At 32.0% G+C, this 24,056-nt stretch overlaps 2 protein-coding genes and 1 non-coding gene across 7 annotated transcripts; 2 read left to right on the forward strand and 1 right to left on the reverse strand.

The window, feature by feature from the left end:
* Positions 1-723: 723 nt before the first annotated feature.
* On the forward strand, positions 724-2,865 carry LOC129303827 (calmodulin-binding protein 25-like). Its single transcript, XM_054943367.1, has one exon. It carries the CDS (start codon positions 1,213-1,215, stop codon positions 2,026-2,028), a length of 816 nt encoding a protein of 271 aa, XP_054799342.1. The 5' UTR covers positions 724-1,212; the 3' UTR covers positions 2,029-2,865.
* A 3,263-nt stretch (positions 2,866-6,128) lies between these two features.
* On the reverse strand, positions 6,129-10,581 carry LOC129303467 (uncharacterized methyltransferase At1g78140, chloroplastic-like). 5 transcript variants are annotated; one of them, XM_054942806.1, is made up of 9 exons: positions 10,203-10,581; positions 9,609-9,712; positions 9,262-9,402; positions 8,846-8,930; positions 8,056-8,249; positions 7,801-7,912; positions 7,544-7,651; positions 7,311-7,418; positions 6,129-6,876 (listed from the first exon to the last, which is right to left on the reverse strand). In XM_054942806.1, the coding sequence occupies exons 1-9, from the start codon at positions 10,353-10,355 to the stop codon at positions 6,736-6,738; spliced, it is 1,146 nt and encodes a 381-aa protein (XP_054798781.1). In that variant the 5' UTR covers positions 10,356-10,581; the 3' UTR covers positions 6,129-6,735. The 5 variants fall into 5 exon arrangements, with proteins under 5 accessions (XP_054798781.1, XP_054798782.1, XP_054798783.1 ...); XM_054942807.1 differs by having other exon boundaries at positions 7,311-7,379; positions 10,203-10,580; XM_054942808.1 differs by lacking the exon at positions 7,311-7,418 and having other exon boundaries at positions 10,203-10,574.
* Positions 10,582-19,984: 9,403 nt separating this feature from the next.
* TRNAK-CUU (transfer RNA lysine (anticodon CUU)) lies at positions 19,985-20,057 on the forward strand. Its single transcript has one exon. It is a non-coding gene; the product is annotated as a tRNA-Lys (tRNA).
* The last annotated feature ends 3,999 nt before the right edge of the window (positions 20,058-24,056 follow it).

The raw sequence follows: 24,056 nt of genomic DNA on the forward strand, positions 1-24,056 counted from the left end.
ATTTTTAACTAAATTTTATCCCCCGATAAAGTTATTATCTACTTTCAAACTAACCATATCTTTTCATACTTATTTCTATTAAACACTTTATAATAAATATAAAGTCATTATTAATAGGGATACTTTTAAAAAAAAGATAATAATTACACTTTAAAAGACTGAAAATGCCTTATATTTTTTAACATTCAACTCCTAAAAAAATATCTTACATTTTTTAAAGATAAAAATACTATTTTATTGCGTTCAATCCTAAATTATTTTGGACTTATTTGGGATGACCCGTTGAATTTGACCTCAATTACTAGTTTTATTTATATTCATATATTTCATTGAAAGCTCAAGTATATTTTTAATTATTTAATTTTACACAATATTTTATTTTAATTTTTTAATTTTATAAAATATTTTTTTACTCTTTTGATTCTAAAACTGTTAGTTTTATCTCAATAAATTGTTATAATGAACTTTTAAATATTAATAAAATATTTTTAAATATATCAAATTTAATTTTTTAAAATAATAATTATTGACAAAAAAAATAATTATTTAAAAGTAATGATATAAGGGTTAAATGATTAAAAAGATAATTTATAAAATTAAAGAATTAAATTAAAATTTTATATAAAGTTAGAGAATTAAAAATATATTTTTAAATAATTTTTTATAATATTTATTAACATATTTAAATATATTTTAAATTAAAAAAAAAAGTTAAGAAGGAGGGAAAACAAGTTTACGACCTTCAAAAACTTTGGTTGCTGTTGTTTGTTTCGAGTGGGTCTCGCCGTCTCGGCTTGACGGCTGGGTCCATGTAAACTCTCCGACTTACACGCTAGCGTCCTTGTCGTCTCCTCACGATTGCAGGCTTGCAGCTGCTCGCTCTTCTGTCTTCTCTCTACTCCAGCGGCGACCCTACCAACCCTCTCTCTATATGTTGTCTCTCCCTTCCGGAGCCTTTACATCTTCTACAGGTTCTCGAATCCCTCTTGTCCAAGCATTAAAATACCTCTTCCTCTCCTTCCCTTTCTTCTCTGTAACACTGTAAGCCCTAATTCACCCCATCAAACGCAAACCCATTCCCTCTTCTACTCATCTTTCCAGTTTCATCCTTTAACCTCTCTCTGCCTCTCTCCCACTGATTCATTCTTCTCTATCGCTTGCTCTTTTAAATCTCATCTCCTTGTTTTTATATATTTTGGCTGTTCTGGAAGCATGTGTTCCAGCGGTGGGAAAGAATATGATTCAAGAGCTGAACATTACACACCAGGTCCTGCCTCCTTCGATGGTTCTACCCACTTTGATTCCTTCTTTTCACTTGTTTCTCAATCTCCTCGACAAAACCCCAACCTTTCTTTCTTTGATCCTTCACCTAATTACTTCCACTCTCTCTCCCAATCTCACCCGGCCGCCTCAGTTCCCGATTCCGAGCCTACTTGCACCCATCTGCCAGACCTACCGTTATCGTCGTCATCGTCGTCATTCCTGTCTGCTGGTAATCAATCAGTCGGAGGGTGTTGCCGAGAGGCTGTCCGGGAGCACGATAATGCAGTACGGAACTCGAAGAAGCGAAGCAGAGCATCACGGCGGGCTCCCACGACCGTTCTGACCACGGACACCTCCAATTTCAGATCCATGGTTCAAGAGTTCACCGGTATCCCGGCTCCTCCCTCTTCAGCCGCATCCCATTCTAGCCGTTTCCACCCGTTCCGACCATCCCCCTGGTTCCTTCACCCCCAAAACCCATCTTTAACTTTATCGTCGTCTTCCAATATTAATACCACTGCTTCCCCTTCTAAGAATGTGGTTGATCTTATTGGCCCCCCCTCCACCACTCATAATTCCTCAGCTTCTCATCAACTCCCACCTGATCTGGGCTTCGCTTTCCAAGCACCTCTCCCTCTCCCTCTTCCTGAGAGATTCAGCTCAAACTCTCAACCTTCTGGATCTGGGTACGAACCATGCTCCGCTGAATCCCCGTTTTCTGAGTGGCCTATCAATGCCACTAGCTTTTGGCCTTCCCACTTCTAGTGGAGGAGGAACAAGAGATCAACCGAACGCCTTATTGGACGGCTCTAAGGCATCCACTTTCGTCCTGCAGCTTTTACCATCACAACAAGACCCTCCACATCAATGCCTCTAACACGGAAATGGAGCCCCCCTCATTCCCGGACTTGTTCTTATGATTAGGAATCCTGCTCACCCAATGTATTATTACCAGCTAGAGTCAATGATGCAATGAATTGATATCATCATTTTAGTGGTTTGTGTTGATAATTGTATTTCTAGTGATACCTTCGCTTTTTCCTTTTTTTTTTCCCTTCCCCCTACTCATTTACATATCCTGATTTATATATTGCACTCGAGTACCAGATGATATTTTTTATTTTCCTCCCTCAGTGGCTTTAATTGAAAATTTTATCCATGACTGTTGTGGCATTAATATTAGCGTATAAATTATATAATGGCAGGAGCGAAGTAAATTGATGTTAATTTCGTTGTGATTGCTGTGTTGATATTATGATTACGATCTACAAGGAGTTAACTGATCTGGGAACAAGTGAATAACCATTTTGAAAGCTCTCAACACACGCACGCACGCACAGCCTGGTTTGATTTGGAATGATAGAGAATGTCGGGAGGTACGTGCGGATGTTGAGTGAGTGACGTGGAGAAAGAAGAGAATGCGGGAGGTGGTTGGTGATGCCGCCACTGACCGCTGCAAATGGATCGGTGTCGATTAAATTAGGCAAAGACGTGGAGGAGTGGTCGGTGTGTTTAATTTGTCGGCAGTTCTTACCTTATTCATGCCACCCCTCTTGTCTGATGGGTTCAATTTGGTGCGTCACTGTCCTGTTCTCTGGTCGCTTTGCAATCTGGGTTATAATTATTCATAATTTTAGCGGGAGAAGCAAGTGTTCTCTTGTTCTAGGGATAACTCTCCGTTCATTTATTGCCTCATGGCTTAATACGGTTCTTGTTGATTTCTAGTTTTGAAGTATGCAGTTGTGTGCGCACATTATTCCATGAAATTGATGTGTCCTTAAATGTGTGTAGTTTTTTTAATTCATACTCCCTCTAATCCAAAATATAAACATTTCTTCTCAATTAATATGATTCAAAATATAAGCTAATTAATGTATGTTAAAAAAAATTCTCATTTTATCCCTTATATTTATTAATCTATTTTTTTTTTTGTATAAATGTATTTCTCACTCATTGTAGAGTGCATTAGTAATTGAGATTAGGGGTGGAAGGGAAAACAATATATATTTTTATGAAAATAAAGATTTTATTGGTATGTAATTTTTTCTTAAAAACTACTTATATTTCCTTTGTTTCATAACATTTTTGCTTACTAAAAGATAATTATTAAATAATCCGTATAATGTAATATACTCGACTAAACTACCCTTAATAACTTGATATCTTTTCAAGCATTATTCTTCCATATCGAAAGAAGGAAAAACGACGACAGAAAAATATTGCTTCATTGAAATCTTAAACCCACATACTATTAAAAAAAAATCAAAACGTGAAATTGAATGAAGTGGAGGGAGTAGTTACCAATGATGCCACACTCTCTACGGTCTTTGTCATGAGGAGTTGGTTACTGGTGTATATAAGCAACGTAGAAGAAACTATGATCAACTAGAACTCTAGAAGAGATGAGATGAAATGTTGGGAGGGCATTGCTACTATCTATCCTATGACCTGGTTGTCGCACGTGCTTTGTCATTGAAGAAAATCAAATTTTGTTGGCTTGGAGAGCAGCAAATGGTGGCAAGATTAGTGGCTCCTTCGCCTACGTAGTGTACGGACACGGAAAGGACTTTCCTGGAGAGTGAAGACAACTGACATAGGCTGCGGACATGTTACCCAATGACGACCGTAAGTGCGTAGCGAAGAATGCGGTATGAGCAATTGCCGCTGTGACTGGGATGGAGAATCCTCCAACTTCGACCGGGCACGCTTGATCATGCTACTGGCTAGGGCAGGTCATGACCCATGACTCTAATTATTGGGAGACTCTCATCTATGGCTTCCAAGAGAAAAAAAAATTACACTTTGATCTTAATACATTATAAAAAGCTCAAGAATTTTTTTTGCAACTAAGTTTTAAGGGAAAAAGACACGATTATCTTTATTGAAAAAAAAATAAAGAATTTTAGATTCACTGCCAATGAAAAATTATTTATTATATGTGAACATAAAGTTGATAATTTGTAAACATCTAATTGTAAAAATCTAAAATTGTTATTTTGATAAAAAAATTTTATTATCAATAAACAATTACTTATTAATATGTGAACCTAAAGTTATGAATCGGCAAACATATAGTTATAAAATTCTAAATTTAATATCACTATAAATTTTAATTTTGAATATATAAAGTCATAAATTTTGAACTTTGACCTGTGAATAAATAAACCTGTACATGTAAATATTCAAATTTTAAGTTGTAAATTTATTAAGTTAATCAAGAGAAATATTTTAACTCTAAATAAAAATTTCACTTTCAATAAATAATTACTCATTAATATGTGAATTTAGAGTTGTCAATTCATATAGTTGTAAAAAACTAAACTTATTATTCTTGATATGTGACTTTTTTACTAAGGGCAATTTTATCTTTTTCTTAAAATATATTTGCAAAAAAATTTTAGGCTTGCAGAATAATTTTAAAATATATTGGACTTTAATAATTGTAATTTTTTCTTCCTTGAAAGTCCTACATGAGATTCTTTAATTTCCTAGTTATTCTTTCATGTATATCCATGATTTGCTCATGTATATTTAATCGTATTCATACGACGTCCATATGCATGCTGCTGCTGGTGGGCCCTTGTATTTTTGTAAACAGAACCAATTTAATCATCAATTGAAGGAAAAAATCAAATATCCAACACCGAAAGAAAAAGAGTAGGAAGAATCCACACGCTTGGTATAGCTAACGAATGATTATCTTAAATGATGGCATACGTTCCACACATGGCAAGATAAACAGATAACGGCGTTCTAATTTTATTTTAAGCCTCCATGACAACCTGTCGGGAATTAACGCGAAAGGAACCCCCTGATATGTAATTTTTTTTATGGGTCAAAACCCTGATATGCAATTAACCCTGCCCTGAAAAGATATATACGGTGGTAAACACAACAGAAGGCATCCGACAAAGGATTGAAAGTTGATGCGCGTGTTAGTTACAAAAAACAAAGCATTAAAAGTTGATCCGTGCCTATTAGTTACAAGAACTTGACACGCGTGAGGGAAGGCAAAATAATGGAGAGGAAATTGAAGGATGCTGAGGGAAAGAAGTGATGAATATTATACTAGTAATTAGGGAAGGCAGCTTTGAGCAAAAGCATGTGATTCCCCGCCGTGATAGCGGCAAAAAGGCTAAGAGAAGTAAAACACAATGATGTGGGGAGCAGAAACCGGAAGCGGATTGGAAGGCGACACGTGAATCTTTGGGTGGGCCATCCCCCACAACAATTCTTTCCCTTGTGTACGAAGCAGCCCACTAACCCAGGATAAGAATAGGAGGGTGCGAGAAAATATAAATGTTTTAGTTCTTTCCTTTTTTTTTTTTATGATTTAAACTTGTCAATTTGACTGGGACCCTTCATCACCCTTTGTCTTATCTAGTATCTATCACCTACGTGGTAGTCACTTTGTGTACATCATTGTGGGAGGCCAGGCTATCATGAGGTCAGGGTTCTGGGTCTACACGGCCCCTGATTTGTCAGAGGGTCTGACAGAATGAAGAGGCCCAGCAGGCGGAGCCCTTTCAATATTACCCAAACAAAGTCGCTGTCCTACTTTGAGAATACCAAGGTTTTGGGTTCACTTATTACCCCCAAAAAAGAAAATTGGGTTCACTTAAGCACTTGTTAGTCGTTATCAATAATTCAAAATATGCGAAACCCGTCAAGGTAAACTGTATAAAATTGTCAAATAAGGACTCCCAAAAAAATTGTGAATCCAACGACTCTCACCATCATGAAATTTAAACAACGACAAAAGACACTGCCTTGGTCTTCGCGTTTTTTTTTTTTTTTTGGTGTCAAACAAGGATGATTTCTCTGGTAAACAAATCCTTTTCAAGAGGAACCAACTAAGATGGGTATAAGCAATAAGGACAGAAAATTCATCTCCACCATCAGCAAAGGATAATCCTCATCCATACAGGACAAAAAATCCTTTTACTAACAATGTAACGAAACTGAATAGCATCCGGTTCTCTATTTTTTAACACAAGGAATACATGGACTATGAGTTGAGTGTGAAGCTCACTACACGCCTTTACAACTCAAGGAACACATAAACTGACAGGAGCGTGACGCTCGGCATACGCCTTTATAAAGAGGCCCAGTGTGACGTGGGTGCCCTGCTTCTTTTTTAGGTCAATGAGGCTCAAGTCCCCATGTAAGCTTTCTCCACCGGTGTGTTTTCATAAAAGACAAAACACACACACACACACACACACACACACACACACACACACACAATATGCTTTCCTTGAATCTTCTTCCAGCGCCTCTGAAAAAGTGTTGAAGAGCCAAAGAAGCCGTGACCCAATCCTTTCTTTACGCATGAAGTGTTTTAAAAAAGCATTTCCAACAGGCGCTTTTTGCTCCCAACAGATGACTACGTCGTATCTTCTCAAGACATGCCATCACATCTACAAACAGCTTCAGCAAATCATAATCAGAAGGGAGGACGACTGAGAATCCTTAGCTGGGCTTTGCAGCAGAGAACATCACAAAAAGCCCATTTCTTATGCATGAAAATCTGACCAGCCCACACCCCCTGCAGAGATCTTCGAGTTCACGTTCAGACAGAGAGATGTAGCTGCCTGATACTTGCTTCAGAGTCTACAATAAGAGACAAACACATTGCCCCGTCAAAACAGATAATAACTGCCTATATCAAAACCAAAACACATAAAAAATACATTAATTGAGTGTGTTTAGTTCGAGGGGAGGGGAGGGATAGGGAGGGATTTTAATGGAGGGAAAGGGAGAGGAGGGATTTCATGTTATCTTATTTGGTTTAGGAGGAAGGGAGAAAAAATAACTATATAGGGACAATTTTACCCTCATTTTATTAGTGTTTAGATATTGGAGAAACATATTTGCATTTTTTGGACTTATCATGGAGAGTATATTTGTCAAGGTGTGGCAAATTTTACCCCTTCCCTCCCAATCCCTCCAATTTGGAGGGGAGGGTTGGAAGGGGAGGGGAAATTTTAAAGCCAAACAAGGAGAGGGAGACAAAATCCCTCCCCTCCCTTCCAATCAAACACTACCTTATGATTCACGTCCATGTCCAAATCACAAGCAAGCTGCAGAGCATGTAGGTAAAAGGATGTACAAGACTGGAAGATAAAAGTTAGAAGATCCCAAGCATGAAAAAGCTACAAAAGCAACTGAACATATTCAATTACGTCCTTCTCACCCCGTTTATCAGTTATGATGGAGCATGTCAAATTTGTTGGGTTTGAATCACAGTTAACTGCCCCAAGCTACACAAATTATATACCTGACGCAGTTCACGTAGAAATGGGAAAAAAGAAAAGGGCCCGTCTAGTATATAAGTAGTTGCAACAAAGACCCCTCCAGGTCGCAAAACTCGACTTATTTCAGCCACCTGAAAAATCAGATTACCGAAATCATGCAATAAATGGATGTTGTTTGAATACAGGCTGCATAGCCTGCGCATTAACTATTACAAGGGTCAGGTAGAAAATTTATCCTGAACAAATGAAACATTGTAGTAATGAATAATTATCTTCTTACAGCTGCTGATGGTGAAGGCCAACAGTGAATAGCAGCGCCAGCATGCACAGCATCAACAGAACTAGAAACAAAAGGAAGCCTAGATATATCTGCTCTCATCAAGATGAAGTTCCTAAAAACAAAATATTAATGAGATATGACTGAAATATAAATTAAAGTTTTAATTTAGAAGCAGTCCATCGAGAGGTGGGTAGTCCTTTAATTCACAGTTAAATAGCATGGATTCTGATTAGATTAAAAATATAAACTGAGTACTCTTTTGGAAAATTCTCCTCCTGCTTAATGAACTCGTAGCATTGCTGCAACATGTTTTCAGAGTAATCTAGAGCAACTACAGAGGAAAACAATCCACTCTTTGCAAATAATCTTGAAAACAATCCACTTGCACAGCTTGCGTCAATTATGTTTCCTCCCATGACTGGCCTCAAGAAATCCTTCATAAGTTCAAACTGCAGTCCAAATCAATTGAAGGCATAATTGGAAATTGAACTATGTCAAGGGAAGTGCACTTGAAAGTCCACAATTACAAGATATTCTAATATTGCTTCAGGAGTACAAACGAGAGGCATGATTTAAGAACTAAAGCCATTGGCATTTCAGAATTTCATCACATATTTTACAAGCAAAATCTGAATTTGCATACGTCAATGAGCTTATTTTGGCTAGGAATGCCAATATGGGGCCACAAGGACTAAGACATTTTTTTGGCATTTCCAGAAAAGCTTTCGAATATATCTTGCTGAACCTATATAAGCTGCTGCATAAGTAGTTAGCAAACTGAGGGCAATTTCTTCTTTGAAAAACCCTTATCTTATTGGCTACTTTGACAGTTTCTAATGCTCCTTCAAAGGTACCAGACTTAACAGTCAATTGGAAACTTCTCTACAATCACTCTTTTTCCAGTTGGAAGGCAGCGTATTCAGTATTAGTAGAAACTTACTGCAGACAAGGCAATGATAGATCTTATGAATGAAACATCACATAAAAAAACACCAGGATCAACCAAGAGGATATATGCTTGAGGAAGAGAGACAATTCTATTCACCTCTTTCTCAGGACCAGGGAAACCACCCCATACAGAGAAAGCTTGACGCCAACCCCTCTCATACAGAAATGATACCAGTGGCACCCTGATACAATGAACAAGAACAAGAACAGCCAGTGCGCATCAGTGTTGCAAGCTAGTTTCGTGGTCAGTTCTTCACAAGAACAACCTCTTCGATAACTAAATTCTACTTTTATTATTATTCTGATAAGGTAAGCCCTTTATCTGAATAATTGGATAAAATTTTGCCAGCTTACAGGGAGAAAAATGTTAACATTAGGTCAGGGTAAGGAAAGATTCCACATTTCCAGTTTCTATTACCGCTACAAGCAAACAGTCCTGACTCCTAAGCATGCCCGACTGACAATCAAAGGTTCAACCTTCAAAAATACAAGAGGGGAAAAAAGCTTCCATGCCTGAAAAGCTCTGTGGAAGCTGGCATCGGTTCCCCATAACTCTTAGCCCCATTTGCTGTCGTAAGATCAATATATGCTTCATTCCCTACAAACGTCTTCATACACGTGCTACATTGCAAGCAAGATCCAGGGGTAGAATCCCTGTATTAAACGATCCAGGAAGAAATCGAGACCAGTTAGCTGTCCAGCAAGCATGTCATGACTATTTATGTACTGAAAATCTTTTATCACAGCCACAGATCCACACTCACACATGAAAGAAAACAATGAATAAAAGATAAATTGCTATCTTCAGTAAGCGGGCAATGGTTTTACAGGTCGAAGATTAGTTAAACAAATCAACTCACACGGAGAAAGCAGGATCACCAGTCCACGTCAAGGAGTCGTAACATATGGGACAAGCCAATAAGTTCCTGATCCGGTTGGCTTCCTTATCAACTTTAACGGGGTCCTAAACACCAATTGGACCGAGAAATGGCAATCAAGGCGACGTGGGTAAAAGAGAAAATATTCAAAAGATAAAGCCTCTCCCCCCTCCCCCCGGGGGTGATTCAAGAACTGAAGAATTTAACAAACAGTTACTATGCATTCATCTTGTACTCACTATTACAGCCAGAACTAAAGTACACAACACGAAGGGCCCCCGGCCCGATTTCGTTTACGACTTTAATGCTCCAAAACCCCTATGACCCTATTGCTTGGGCATTGGCTCTCAGTTCATCTCTTTCTAATTTCCATAGCATTCACTCCATGTCTCCATCCAAACAAAAGGACAAGCAGATTTTAATATTCTCATCTCCGCACATAAAACTTATTTCCAAAAAAAAAAAACAGCGTCTTTACTCCCTTAATTGTTCAACACAAGCCTACCTAGCCCAAAAAACAATAGGTATTGCATATTATTGTAATTGGCTAGAAATAAGAGGAAGGAGAAGCATTACGATGGATTTGGTGTCAAGAAAGGCCAGGGAATATGCAAAGGAAGCGCGTCTGTATCGGCGAGTAGAACGGCGTAAGGAACACAAGTTGGAGCTGCGGAGTCGAGTTGCAGGGGTATGAACGCGGAACAGGTTAGTGATGATTGCTACTGCCATTGGCAGCTACGTGAAACCAGAATCCCCTCTCCGCCTTTTGTTCAGTCCGTCTTGTCTTCTCGTTCTTGTTAGTGCTCGTGCCAGATTCGCAGTGGGTGGACGTGCCCGATTTTCACCCCAAATTGTACTTTCTGAGCTCAGGGTTGTGGTCGGCATGGCATACTGAAAAATTTTATTTTATCCCATCTGCTATTCCGATTCGTGATTCATCTCAGCTAAATGGATGGCTTTGCATTAACGTGCGATGATTCATAAAGTTAGGGAGAAAATTGAAATTTGGTAGTGATCCATGTAAAGATACTATTAATTTTGATCATACTTTTGTGACATTTTGCTGTCTATATTCATTTCTATTTTTCTATTTTTATTAAATGTTAAAAAGCATATCAAAGGTAATTATTTTTATTTTTATTAGAAAAATATGTAAAAATTTATTAAATTTTAAAACATAATTAATTAAATTTAATTTTTTTTATTTTGCTGAAATATGCCAAAAGTGAATATTAGTTTTAGACAAGATATTAGTTATATAACCGAATGCCATCGCAATTCTCCAGTTCTCCGGATTACTTTTAAATATCTGCAGTTTGCACTTAAATTTATCTAACAGCATTTCAACTTTTTTTTTAATAATGAATGGATAAACCTTCGTTCAAAACAGAAACCAAAGAGAGGCAACAAACGGCAAAGGCCAAAATAGAAGAAAAAAACACCTAAAACACAGGGAACACAACAGAAAAAAAAAAAAAAAAAGAAGAAAACAAAAACAAAAACAAAACGGCACCACCCCAGAGACTCAGAAACCTATCTACGGTGACACCTCAAAGGGATTAAAGTCCGCAGGAATGCTATGACAAAGCTTCGCTAAATAGTCAGCCTCTCTATTGTTTATCCTAAACATAAAATTAAAATTTATAGACCAATTCCTGCAAATTAATTTCCTAGTAGCATCAATGATATGTGATAAGTATAATTGTCCCTTGTTATTACTGATATAGCATAAACACAATCACAATAGACCTTCACAACTTTAAAACCTCTTTTCCAACAAAGTTCAAAACCTGTAAAAATACTATATATCTCAACTATAGCAGGAGGAATGTGACTTTACTTTTGATTAGCCCAAGATCCAATTACTATTAGCATCTATCAAAACCCCACCATAGTTAATTAGTCCATTAATAGTAGTTGATCCATCTGTCTCCAGTGTGATAAAATCGATTAGTATCCTACTTGTATTCTTTACATATCGTTGTGTAGTAGCTTTACTTATTTGCTGTCCTAACTTTAAATCAACAGTCACTTTGTAAATAAAGCTTGATAGTTTTTCAACCACACATTCACTCATTGTCATAAAACTTTTGAGTTAACTTTACGAGTTTATCATTTTTATATTTATAACTTATAAAATTGTATTAACTTGCTTATAAACTTGGACTATATGAAACTTGATTAAACTTTTAAGTTAACTTTTTGAGTTTATTGTTTTTACATTTCTAATTTATAAAATCGTGTTAATTTGCTCATAAACTCGTTGAATAAGATAGATATAAACTATGTAAAACTTAATTCATGGAAATAGTGGAATTTGGTTCAATGAAAAATAAAATTTTAAAACCAAAAATTAATATTAATAAAAAATAAAAAATACCAAAAATAAGTTCTTATATTTTGAAATTTATATATTGAGCATAATGATCTATAAATGCAAATAAATTTAATTTTAATAATTTATACTTAAAATATATTTAAATTAAACTATTGTCATACTTTATATTTTAATTATTTAATCATGTACTTTTAAAGAATATTTATTAATAGAGGTCAACTCTTACGAGTTTATATTTCAAGTTTATATTCTTATCACGAATTTAGCAACCTTGCATTCACTACTCTATTGAAAAAGAGCAATACACCTATTCTTCCAAATGCTAGCAAATGTGAGCAAATAAAATATTCTAGGGGACAACTTTGGCAAAGACTCGACTGACTTGCTTATTCATATTCCAATTTATCCATTGACATCTGTCTAACTCAAAGAATTTATCAACCAAATCTTGTCGGATATACTCCTTCTACCATCTCATCATGTTGATAGTCACAAAAAAGATGCATAGAATCCTTTACATTGTTATGTTTAAAGGTGGCAAGGGCTCGAAGTAGCCAACTCTCCTTTCAGATGCAAATCAATTGTATGCACTTTTTCATGTGCCAATTGTCAAAATAGAGCTTTTATCTTCTCTAGGATATTTAATCTCCAAATGTTCCTCCAAATTTGGCTTCAGTTGTTCTCCATACCTACAGAAAGAAAAGAATGACCAGATTTAGCAGTACAAGTTTTGTCAGTTGAATATGTGTTTGTCGCACCCGAAAAATGCAATGTAGACTACACGTGAGAGTAGATGTTTCGGCCTTCAGAGCGAAAATTGACGAAATGGGAATCGTCATCAAAATTTTAAGAAAAATCTTGAGAAACTATTTAAAGGAGGTGAGGATAGTTTGTGAAATTAAAAAATAAGTTTGAGAGTCGATTGAGTGTGGGAAAGATGTTAGACACCACACAACACTCATTCATAAAAACGATTACCTAAAATTTATTATGCTACATTAATATGGTTCTAAAGTTTTTTTAATTATCCTTTTCTTATTCATATGTTTGATATATAAAAAATGATAATAATTAAGTGAGAAATATTTATTTATTTATAAAGGAGGACTTGACTCAAAATTAGACTCTGAGACCTACGAACCCTATGATGGAAATTAAAATTCACATAGTTTGGGATTATAAGTTGTTGGTGAAAATATTTTTGAAGAGAAATTAATTAAAAATAATTCACCATTTTATAAATAAAATAATTTTTTAAAATTTTGATATGTGTGTTTTAAATTGTAAAAAGTATTTTAATTTTAATTATTTTTTTTATTTTTGAATTTTTAAAATAAAGAAAAGAAAAGAGTTTAAAATTATTATTATTATTATTTATATATTTTATGATTAAAAATTTAACCGCTATACCTGTAAAACTTTATTAGCTCATACAATAATACAATTATTCCAAATATTTGTGGAGATTCTGAAATCTTACACAATAAAAAGTTTTAACAACTTAATTTATTTTACTTATATTTTTAAGTGTGTTCATACATATATATATATATATATATATATTTTTAAAGACTTTTAATTATCATACATGCAAAGCCTTATTGACTTTTATGGTAATATAATATAATTATCCTAAATATCTATGAAGATTTAAAATCCTCACATAATGAAAGGATTAAATAATATATATTGAATATATTTTAATGTGTAATTATACAACATACATTTTTAAGTATAGAAACCTTAATCGTTATACTTGCAAAATCTTATTGACTTACACGGTAAGATAATTATTCTAGAGGTCTATAGATATTTAAAAATCTCATATAATCAAAATCTTTAATACCTTAATTTAATTAATTAATTTTATTAAAAAATATTTATTATTTTATTTACAAAATTTATTTATTTATTTACCATATAAATTGAGAAACATGATATCTGTGAAGATTTATTATCCCACATGATAATACACTTAATTTAATTCTCTATGAAGATTTTTAAAATTTCACATGAGACTTAAATATTTTATTAATTTAAATTATAAAAAAAAGAGTTAATTTTAATGGTGAGCCATTGGAACTCATTTTTAATATATATAAGTTGGACCTTCATACTTGTAAAATCTTATTGATTTATATGGTAGATGATCATTTCAAAATGCTTATAGAGATTTTAAATTTCTCTTGTGATATTGATTATTTAAGAATATCCATGTTTTACTGTCTGTCATCTAAAAATTATTATATTTCACTCTACAAATGAACTCTAAAAATGATAATTTAAAGTTTTATACATTAAATTGCACATGTAGAGAAATATGAATATAAAAATTCAACTCGAGAATGTCTCTGCACAAGAAGAGAAAAATTCACCAATTAAGCTATAAAAATTAACATGCAATTTATTGACCAACTCTCAGAAAACCAATGTAATTGAATAGGTAAATAAGATATAAAAATTCTTATGTCTCAAACAATAGTTAGAGAATGTCATGGATACAAAATTTCATATTAAAGTCACCTATGTATTAACATGTAAAAATATACGTTTGTTCATATTTTGAATGAAAGTCCTCAATTTACATTTAAAGAAAAAAAGCTCTGATGAAATACATGTTTGTTCCTTCTTCACTTGACCAAATCACATCCCAATCTCACTCAAGATGTGGATAGCAATTAAATAAAAATCTAACAATTCAAGGGTTAAGAGCTAAACTTTCAATAATCAAATTGTATATTCCCCAAAAGATGAAAGAACAGAAAATGCAGATTACTAGCCAATTAAAATAAGGAATGAAGCTAAGAATCCCCATCACAGCGAACCTAGTATTAGTTTTGTCAATAGCGGAATCACTATCCCCCTCTTGTCCACTATCAGAGATAGGGAAAACTAAAGAAGTAAGCATACAAGCCCTGATTGCCACAGCAAACAGACCATCATCACCAAAGTGAACCCAACAAATTGTGTTTTTCTTGAGATAAATTAAGAGTCTAGGGATTCATCATTCATGAGTATGAATTTAAACTGAGATTAGTGGAAGGAACCATTCAAGATGCCAAATTCAGAAAAATGAAGTATAGTGTGAGTCTGAGCGAGGTAAAGTAGGGGTAAAGGGGTTAATGAAACATCACTGCATACACTGTATGCTCTCACGGAAGACTGCTATATTTGTTTTTTTATAAGCTGTTAAATGAATGAAAGCCTATGCATGCCTCGCTTGTGTCCCTTAAGCTGAACCATCTTCTCCCTTTTTTTCCTTTCGATCCCTCTCCAACTCTCAGCTCTTGCTACAAGCTTCAACTCCTCTTTCCCCATTCGGCAAAAGAACTCGAGTGCATTTAAGATTTTAGAGTTGTAGATGTACCCCGATATCATATCATTATAAGAAATAGTAAAGTTCATTCAGGGGCCAACTTTATCGAACACTTTGCATGTGTTTTGAATGAAGGAACATTTACAATACATAGAAATTAGAGAAGTTTGTATATAAGGATCAGGTTGGCACCCGATTCCGATGACATGGCTGTAGAGTTGGCAACCCATAAGAGGGAATAAGAGGACGACGTATCACTTGAAAGCAAAGGGGAAAGTGAAGGTGTTGGGAAAACAACCAGAGCGAAGTATGTGCCGGTAGAGAGTGAGAGCTTGAAGGAACTATCGTTGCTTTGCTAACTCTTTCAAGTGATAGTTCCATATCATCTATGAGGTTATGAGACTCAGGGGTTGAGGCTCATTTGCTTCACCTTCCAAGCAGTGTCGTAGGATGCTCATAATGCCCCCTCTCTCATTTGTTCATCTCTCAAAAGCAAAAGCAGGGAAGAGTTTCTTTCAAAGCTTGTGTGTAGCTCTTCTCTCTGACTATTGCACTTGCGTGCGTCTCTCTCTACTCTTCATCTTTCTACTTTCTCTGTATTTTTCGTATGTTCTCCTCTGCTCTTTGCTTTTGTTTTTTCTGCGTGTTTTTTTCTGTTCTTTTACGTGCAACCGAAAGTGTTTGTGTGTTTATGAGTCTATGCTCTTATTTCTTCTTTCTCTTATTTCTTGTCCATTTTCCTCTGCTCTTTTGCTTTTGCTCTCTAGCAAAAAATGTCTTGTGTTTTTGTTCTGTTCTCTGCTTTTTGCCTTTGCATTTTTTTTCGCTCGTGCACTTGCTCTCTCTCTTTTCTGCACTGAAGAAAAGCCCTTTAGGGCTATGGGTGCATGTGCTCTAACCGAGAGAAGGAGAGGAACTGATGGTTAAACATTGATATGTTTAACCTTTGGTTTATTTATTTTTTTAAAAAACATAACTCTTTTTTTTTGCTTGTTAATTATGTTTATTGATTTTAGAAATTAAATTAAGAGGGAAAAAAATAATTTTGAATTAAAGAAGGATATCTTTTTTTTTTAAAATGAAAAACAATACGATTTAAGAAAAATAATTTAAAAATAGTTAACTCTCAAAAAGTTGATTCTCAATATTTTTGAATGGTTAGGATAATTTGAGAGAGATTTTTTAAAATTTAAGCAAGGTTTTTTTTATTTTCAAAATTAATTTTGAGGACCAATTAAATTTATCTATCTTCTTTACGTTATTATTTTTATTTTTTAAAATATAATCCTAAAAAGGATTAAATTTTGTTTTTGTATTTTTGATATTTTTTGGTTGTTTTAATGAACTAAAAGAAATAATATACTAACCAAAAAAAATTATCTAAGTTAAAATAAAATTAAACCCTATTAATTAAATATTCTTTTATTTTATCTGTATTATTAAAATTTTATTTTTTAATTAAATTTATTATTATTTTATTAAATTTAAAAAGTGCTCGAATATTATACAGTGTACATAGTGTTTGTTCTTATTACTCTCCTCATTGGGAACACTGGTGTTGATAATGAGGTTCACCACTTGATTCTGAAACTAAGGTATCATTTTATGCACATTCTAAACACCCAAAGGAAGTATATAATCTCTCGCCATTTCATTAACATGAATGAATTCTCTAACACTATTGACCAAATCAATGAGCGATACTTTATTGGGAAGCCATCTTTTGAGCCAAAAGGAAGTCTTTGAGTCCAAGACTAAGGTCATGTTTGCTTGACAGAATGGAATGGATTGAAAAAATAAAGATAAAAATAAGATGATCAAAGGGTAGGTGAGCAAATTCATAAAGAAGAAGGGTAATTTAATTTATGAGATTGAAAATCATGATCTATGTGACTTTTAGAGGGTGAAAATGATCCTTACATTCTTAGTATATATTAATAAATTTTATCATACTTATCATAGTGGGAAAGATGATTTAATTCATTTTTATCTTAATTTTTTCAATCCATTTCATTTTATTCTAATAAGCAAACGTGACTTAAATGTTTTTTTGTACTCTGAAAAAATGAATCCCACACCTTATGGATATTTCTCCATGTGATAGAGGCACCAACACATTATTTGACAATAGGTATAAGGCTACTTCTACATCTCAACTTCATGAACATCAAAAGCAATATCTTGACCCAAAAAATGAGGAAAGAATGACAATTGAAGACTTTGTAAGAAAATTAATACAAAATGAAGGCTATTAAATTATAAATGTATGATGTTTCAATAGTAAAAAAGTTTTTGATATTTTTCAAGGATGTTTATTTGTTATTCTTTCAAAGAAAAACTGGAGTTGAAGCTCTTTTTAATTATATGTTATAATCAAGAAATCTTGTAATTGCTTACAGGTTGGCGGATGTGGTGTCTCAACTTCTCTGGAGAAAAGCCCAACGGAAGAGTAATTGCTTGGATCCCCCACTTCCCCAAGCCCAACAAAAAAAAAAACAAAAACAAAAAACTCTTCTTACTATTCTCAAGGAGTCATTTGTTTAAAATTTAAAAATAATATTTTTTAAGTAGTTTAGATATTTTATAAAAAATTATTTTGTAGAGATTTTATAAAAAGTAAATATTATTATATGTTTGATTTACATATTAAAAATATGATTATTAGTTAGTTATTTTTAAATTTTATAATATCTTTATTAATTTTTATTTTATAAAAAATAATTTATTATTATATTATTTTAAAATTGGATGATATTTTCACATATTTTAACTCTTTAAAACACACTTTCTCACCTATTATATATTATTTTTAGAAGTTAGTTAAAGTAACTTCTTAAAATAATTAAAAATTTATTTTTTTCAGGATTTTAATTATTTTTAAAAGTTTAAGGATCAGTTTGTTTTAACTTATTTAAAAAAATACTTATTTTTTGAAAAAAATTATTTTATCAATTTTTATGACATTTGTCTAATCTTTAAATTAACTTTTATAAATAATCAAAAAATTATTCTTTTTATTTTTTATTATTTTAAAAGTTTAAGACCTCGTTTGTTTTATCTTATTTCAAGAAAAAATTTCTTATTTAAAAAAGTCTATTTTATCATTTTTTATGATATTTGTTTAAATTTTTAAAGATAATTAGAATTTCAAATAAAGTAGATTTTTGATTATTTTAATAAAATATTTTGATGAGTTTTTTTAAAAAAATTAATAGGGTAGATGAGAAAGGATGTTTTAAAAATGGGAGACATGTAAAAGTATCATAAATTTTAAAATAATATAATAATAAATTATTTTTATAAAATAAAAATTAAGAAAGATATCATACAAATTAAAAATAACTAACTAATAATCACTTTTTTGTTATTATAACCAAATATAATACAATTTTTGCTTTTTATAAAATCTCTAAAAAATAAATCTCTTTTTATAAAATTTTTAAACTACCTAAAAATTATTTATTTTTTAATTTTAAATAAATGGACCCTAAAAAATATCATAAAAATTCACAAAATATATTTTTTTCTCAAAAAGGAGTGATTTTTTTAAAAATAAACTAAAACAAATGAGAGTTAAATCTCGACTTTAAAACATTATTAGTCAAGAATAATAAAATTTTCAGTCATTTAAGTTTGTATCAATTATTAATTTGATATCTTAAATTTAATTTTTATCAATTTAATCTTTAATATTTTTTAAAATTACCACATGAATCCTTTGAGTTTAAAACACAAATTAATTCTCTAAATAATTTAATGTATAAATATATTGATGGATTAATACTTATATATAGTTAAATGAGAATAAATTTACTCTTGAATTAGTTTAGTTTTTATCAATATAATTATACTTTTTTATTAATTTATATGGTTGCTATCAATATAATCTTCTTTATGCCAATAAATTTTAATAATGTCAACTCCTTTTTAAATAATAAAAATTAAATTAATAATCAAAATAAACTTAAGAGATTAATATTAAATAATGAATAAAATAAAATTTTAACAGCGGCAACAAATAAATAGAAACCCAACAAACAGAAAATACATGATTTTTTTTTATCAGCGCACTTCTCATAAAATATTTAATTAAATCAAATTATCATTTAATGTGGAGAGATTTTCATTAAAAAAAACAGGTGCAAGTTTTGAACCGACTTTATGGTTTATTTAACTTTATTTTTTTATTACTTATGACTGTTATCCAATTGAAAACAATCCTCCAATTTTATTTATTTTAATTGTGATTTAAAAATGAAACTAGTAAAGGGTGAACTTAATTCATATGGACTTAGGCTATAATCTTATTGGTTGAGCTCATGGCCCAACTCATAATTCTTTTTTATTTTTTAAAAATTTGATTTTTACATCATAACATCACACATTCTTTTTTCCAAATACTAATTATAAGATCCAAAAATTTAAAATAAGTAATATGGATTTTAATTTTAAAATATTAACATATATTATAAAGTCTGAATCTAATTTTAAAGTTAAAAATATTTTATTTTTAATAGTAAAAGAAAAAAGGGTCTAAATGAACCTCCTGAAACCTTTTCACGTGGCCTAACAGGAGCAGGTTTAGAAGTTTGTTCGTACTTAAAATCTATAATTTTCAGCCCTGTGCTCTCATGAAAACAGGCAACTTTGTTCAACCCAGATTTGTATTTTCTGATACTGTATGAGCAACCGGCACCATACGAAGCCCGTCTAGCTCAGTCGGTAGAGCGCAAGGCTCTTAACCTTGTGGTCGTGGGTTCGAGCCCCACGGTGGGCGCTTGGTTGCATATTTTTACACTATCCTGATTCGACGATCCACAGTAATCGAAATCCAGTGGAATGCACCGTACAGCAACAATACTTGTCCGAAAAATGTTGAGTCTCTTTTTATTGTCTTAAGATGCTTGCCTTTATGAGATAATCATGATTTTGTGTTTTTAATTGATTTTGACATGCATGTGGGTTTTGGATATTTTTAAGATATCATGATTTTGAGTTTGTAATTAATTTTGACAAGTATAACAAGTGTTTGAATATCTTTTGAAAAATATGGTTTAGATTTATAATTAATTTTAACATAATGATATTCTTTATGGAAACAAGATTGTTAGTGTGCATTGTAATCATAAAAACTAGAAGTTGCACTTAAAAAAGTATAACTGAGTTAGATATATTAAATAGGTTAAGGAACTGCTTAAAGGATGAATAATATATGTTATACTACCTTAAAGTATTGAAGTTGTTAATACTCTAGAAAGATAGACAAGAGTGGAAGCCATAATCTCAATGGGAGTTTATCAATGGAGAAGTGTGGACTTGTGATATTCTATGACACATTCTTGATATTCAATGCTATCTTATTTATTTATGGGCTCGGTGCATTAAAGGGATTAGTGGATTAAGTGCTGGACACCTCTTAATGGAGGAGGGAATCCAACATATAAAGTGTGAGGCTGAGTGCCTAGGCTAAGGTAGCTCTAACATGAAGAGTAAGTTGGGCTAGCTCTAAAAAAAATTAGCTTCAATTACTCAGGATTAACGTCGAAGAGGCACAGATGGTTTGGTGAATTAGAGCATGCCTTAAATTATGTTTTGTGCTTATGAAGGTACAAATGGATGCAAGGTTTACTTGCTAATTGAAAGTGCCAAAGTGCATTTTGTTGGTCTATAAAGACTACATCGGCCTATATCGCATTTAAATGGCTTAATTATATATTATGTTTAATCTATGATTTATTTATTCGACTATGACTTTCTTTACAATAATAAATATCTATCTCTCTATTACTAAAATTGTAGTTGTTTCACCCCTTTCTTTTCAATATTTGTAAGTCTAAGTGAGGGATTTAGTGGTGGATGGAGAAAAGACCAAGCTAGGGTTTGCATTTGTAGGTTGTAAAGAATAATAACCCTTTTTTTTGAGCAAGTGTTTTTTAATGTATTTAGATTAGAGTGCCAATAGGATGCCATTATACATATATGTGAATATGAGTAGATTGTGTGCTTATGTATGATATTTGTTTACATGCAAACTTATGACTTGAAAACTTGGTTATGGTATGTGATTTTAATGGATTCATATGGTAAATCAAGTTTTCACTATAAGCAAATGTTTCTTTTAGTGCATATATAAATATATGTGCTTCTACAAATAAATGCAAAATAGTTGTATTATGAATTGTGTGCTATGAGCAAACATATACCTTGAATAGAAAGAGTAGTTACGTGGGCTCCATTAGAATTTTCGAACCAAGTGAAAATGTTTAACATGTGTATTTATATGTGTTTATGTTGTGGAATGGTTTTTTGCCACCATTGTATTTTTTTTTTTTTGTGAATTTTAAGGTTAAAAGTCCATTATGGAAAATGATAGTCAGGTAGTCAAATTTTAATATAAGGGATATTTCCATCACTTAACTACTCTATTAGGTACTCTTAGTCTTATTCGACGTGTTCAGAGTATTTTCACAGGTCTGTAATCATTAGGATGGGGTGTAAACAACTTTGAAATGATTACTATAAATTTATATTCTTATATCGGGGTGTTAAAATTTCAATCCAACCATTAGTTTTCCTTGAATTTTCAATCACAAGTAAAAAAATTTATAAGTTTTGTGTGGGCTTTAAAATCATCTCGATTAAAAGTTGTAGGGAGAAATAGTGCACTCTAAAAATTGGTCTAGAGGTATTGACATGACAACAATGCTGTCTAATCTTGTAACGTGCCCGACTTTCAATCTAACTATTAAATCTTTTTGAAATTTAAAGCATTACTAGTACTCATTAAGAGCGATTTGCTCTTAAATCACTTAAATCAAAGGTCAAACATTAACTTTTTGCTCAAGTTTCACCTAGCTTGCTTGTGTGTTATATGTAAAACCTTTAAACTTTTCTAAAATATTTTAAATATTTATTTTACTATAGTGTATTTGTTTAGTGATTAAAATGATTTGTTCCTAAGTTGATTTTAGGATCATCTCCTTAATCATATTTAGTTTATTTGACTTGGATAATTTTTGAATAACATTCGAGACAAGTGTTATATTAAGAGCCTGTTTGTTTTCCATTTTAAAAACTAATTTTTGTTTTTTAAAATAGAAAAATTTAAAAATTTTTCTGGATAAGCATTTTTATTTAGTTGTTTTCAAAACTAATTTCATTTTTTGTTTTTAAAAATAAAAAAATAGAAACAACTTTAAGTTGTTTTTGTTTTATGTTTCTTATTTTTTAAACACACTACATTTAATTATTAAAAATTATAGTTATTTTAACTAATTTTTATTATTAATCATTATCATTAATTACTTGTAACCATCATTGGCAGTCTATTTTTTAAAATTTTTAAAAATGTTTTAATTGATATAACTTAATGGTTTTCATTTCATTTTGTTTTAAAAATAATTTTAAAAACTACATTACAAAATAGTTTTTTTTTAAGAGAGCAAAAACCAAGCAGGCCCTAAGTGTCTTTGGTTCTTTTATTTTAATTCTTTTAATTTAGGATTAATTTTATAGCTGATTCGCCTTTCTGATTTTTCGTCTGCCCACGATCGTGCCCTTTGTGTTTTCATCCTCAAGCGGTCAGAGCACATAAAAAGCCTTTCATCCACAAGTGGTCAAATCCTTGATAATTTCATCTACTCACAGTCAAAGCACGCGCCATCTTTTTCATCTTCTTCTCACCTACGATCGGGCATAACCAAAGGTGTAATTATTCATCCTTTAGTGTGTTTTTGGTCTTTTTCTCCATAAAACACATAAAATACCAAGTGAAATAATTTATTCCCATTTTCCTCTTATTATAAGCCATAATTATCCAATTTGGAGCCAAAAACATGTTATAATCTATGTATAAATTCGCTTTACCACCCACTGGCGAATCCCTTCGACAACACCTTCTACATATTCGATCCAGATAACTTGTTAAAACTCTAACTTATTAATTTACTAATATTGTTTGTTAACCCACTAGCAAAACTTACTGACAATACTTTCTACACGTTCAATTTTGGTGAATTGTTAAAACCCCAACTTATTAATTTATTAATACTACTTATCAATTCATTAGTGAAACTAGCGAACAATACCTTATATGTATTCAATCCAAGTGACTTGTTAGTACTCTTACTTAACTTATTGATTCACTGATGTTGCTTATTAATTTACTAGCAAAACTTACTGACAATACCTTACACACACACATACATACATATATTCAATCTTGGTTACTTGTTTAAATTCTAAATTAATAAGTAACATTAATTAATTAACAAGTTAAGTATTAACAAGTGATTGTGATTGAATATATATAAGGTATTATCAATAGTTTTTGCTAGTAAATTAACAAGTAGCATTGGTAAATTAATAAGTTAAGTTAAGGTTTTAACAAATCACTGAGATTGAATATGCATAGAGTTCTATCAACAAGTTTCGCCAATGAGTTGACTAATAGCATTAGTAAATTAATAAGTTAAGTTAGATGCTTAATAAGTTATCAAGATTTAATGTTTAGAAGGTATTGTCAGCAAGTCTTGCTAGCAAGTTAACAAGTAGCATTACTGACTTAACAAGTTACTTGAATTGAACATGTATAAGGCACTACCAATAAGTTTAGCTGGTGAGTTAATAAGTTGTACTTCATCTATTAAAAAACATGAGATATTTTTTAAGGAGTTGGATGTTCAAAAATGTAAAGCATTTTTAGTCTTTCGAGGTGTAATCGTTGTCTTTTTTCAAAAGTGCTTTTATTGATAGTGACTTTATATTTATTATAGGG

Source organism: Prosopis cineraria, unplaced genomic scaffold (genome assembly GCF_029017545.1).
Source record: "Prosopis cineraria cultivar Desert tree isolate PC_DT_omini unplaced genomic scaffold, ASM2901754v1 PC2, whole genome shotgun sequence".
Taxonomy (NCBI): Eukaryota; Viridiplantae; Streptophyta; class Magnoliopsida; order Fabales; family Fabaceae; genus Prosopis; species Prosopis cineraria.

Excerpts from the sequence above, each read along its gene's own strand:
- LOC129303827 (XM_054943367.1), top strand. The coding sequence starts at position 1,213 with ATGTGTTCCAGCGGTGGGAAAGAATATGATTCAAGAGCTGAACATTAC.
- LOC129303467 (XM_054942806.1), bottom strand. The coding sequence starts at position 10,355 with ATGGCAGTAGCAATCATCACTAACCTGTTCCGCGTTCATACCCCTGCA. Across the intron at positions 7,419-7,543 it reads TTCTACGTGAACTGCGTCAG|CTTTTTCATGCTTGGGATCT; the intron begins GTATATAATTTG and ends TTGCTTTTGTAG. Across the intron at positions 6,877-7,310 it reads ACATGGACGTGAATCATAAG|ACTCTGAAGCAAGTATCAGG; the intron begins GTAGTGTTTGAT and ends CTCTTATTGTAG.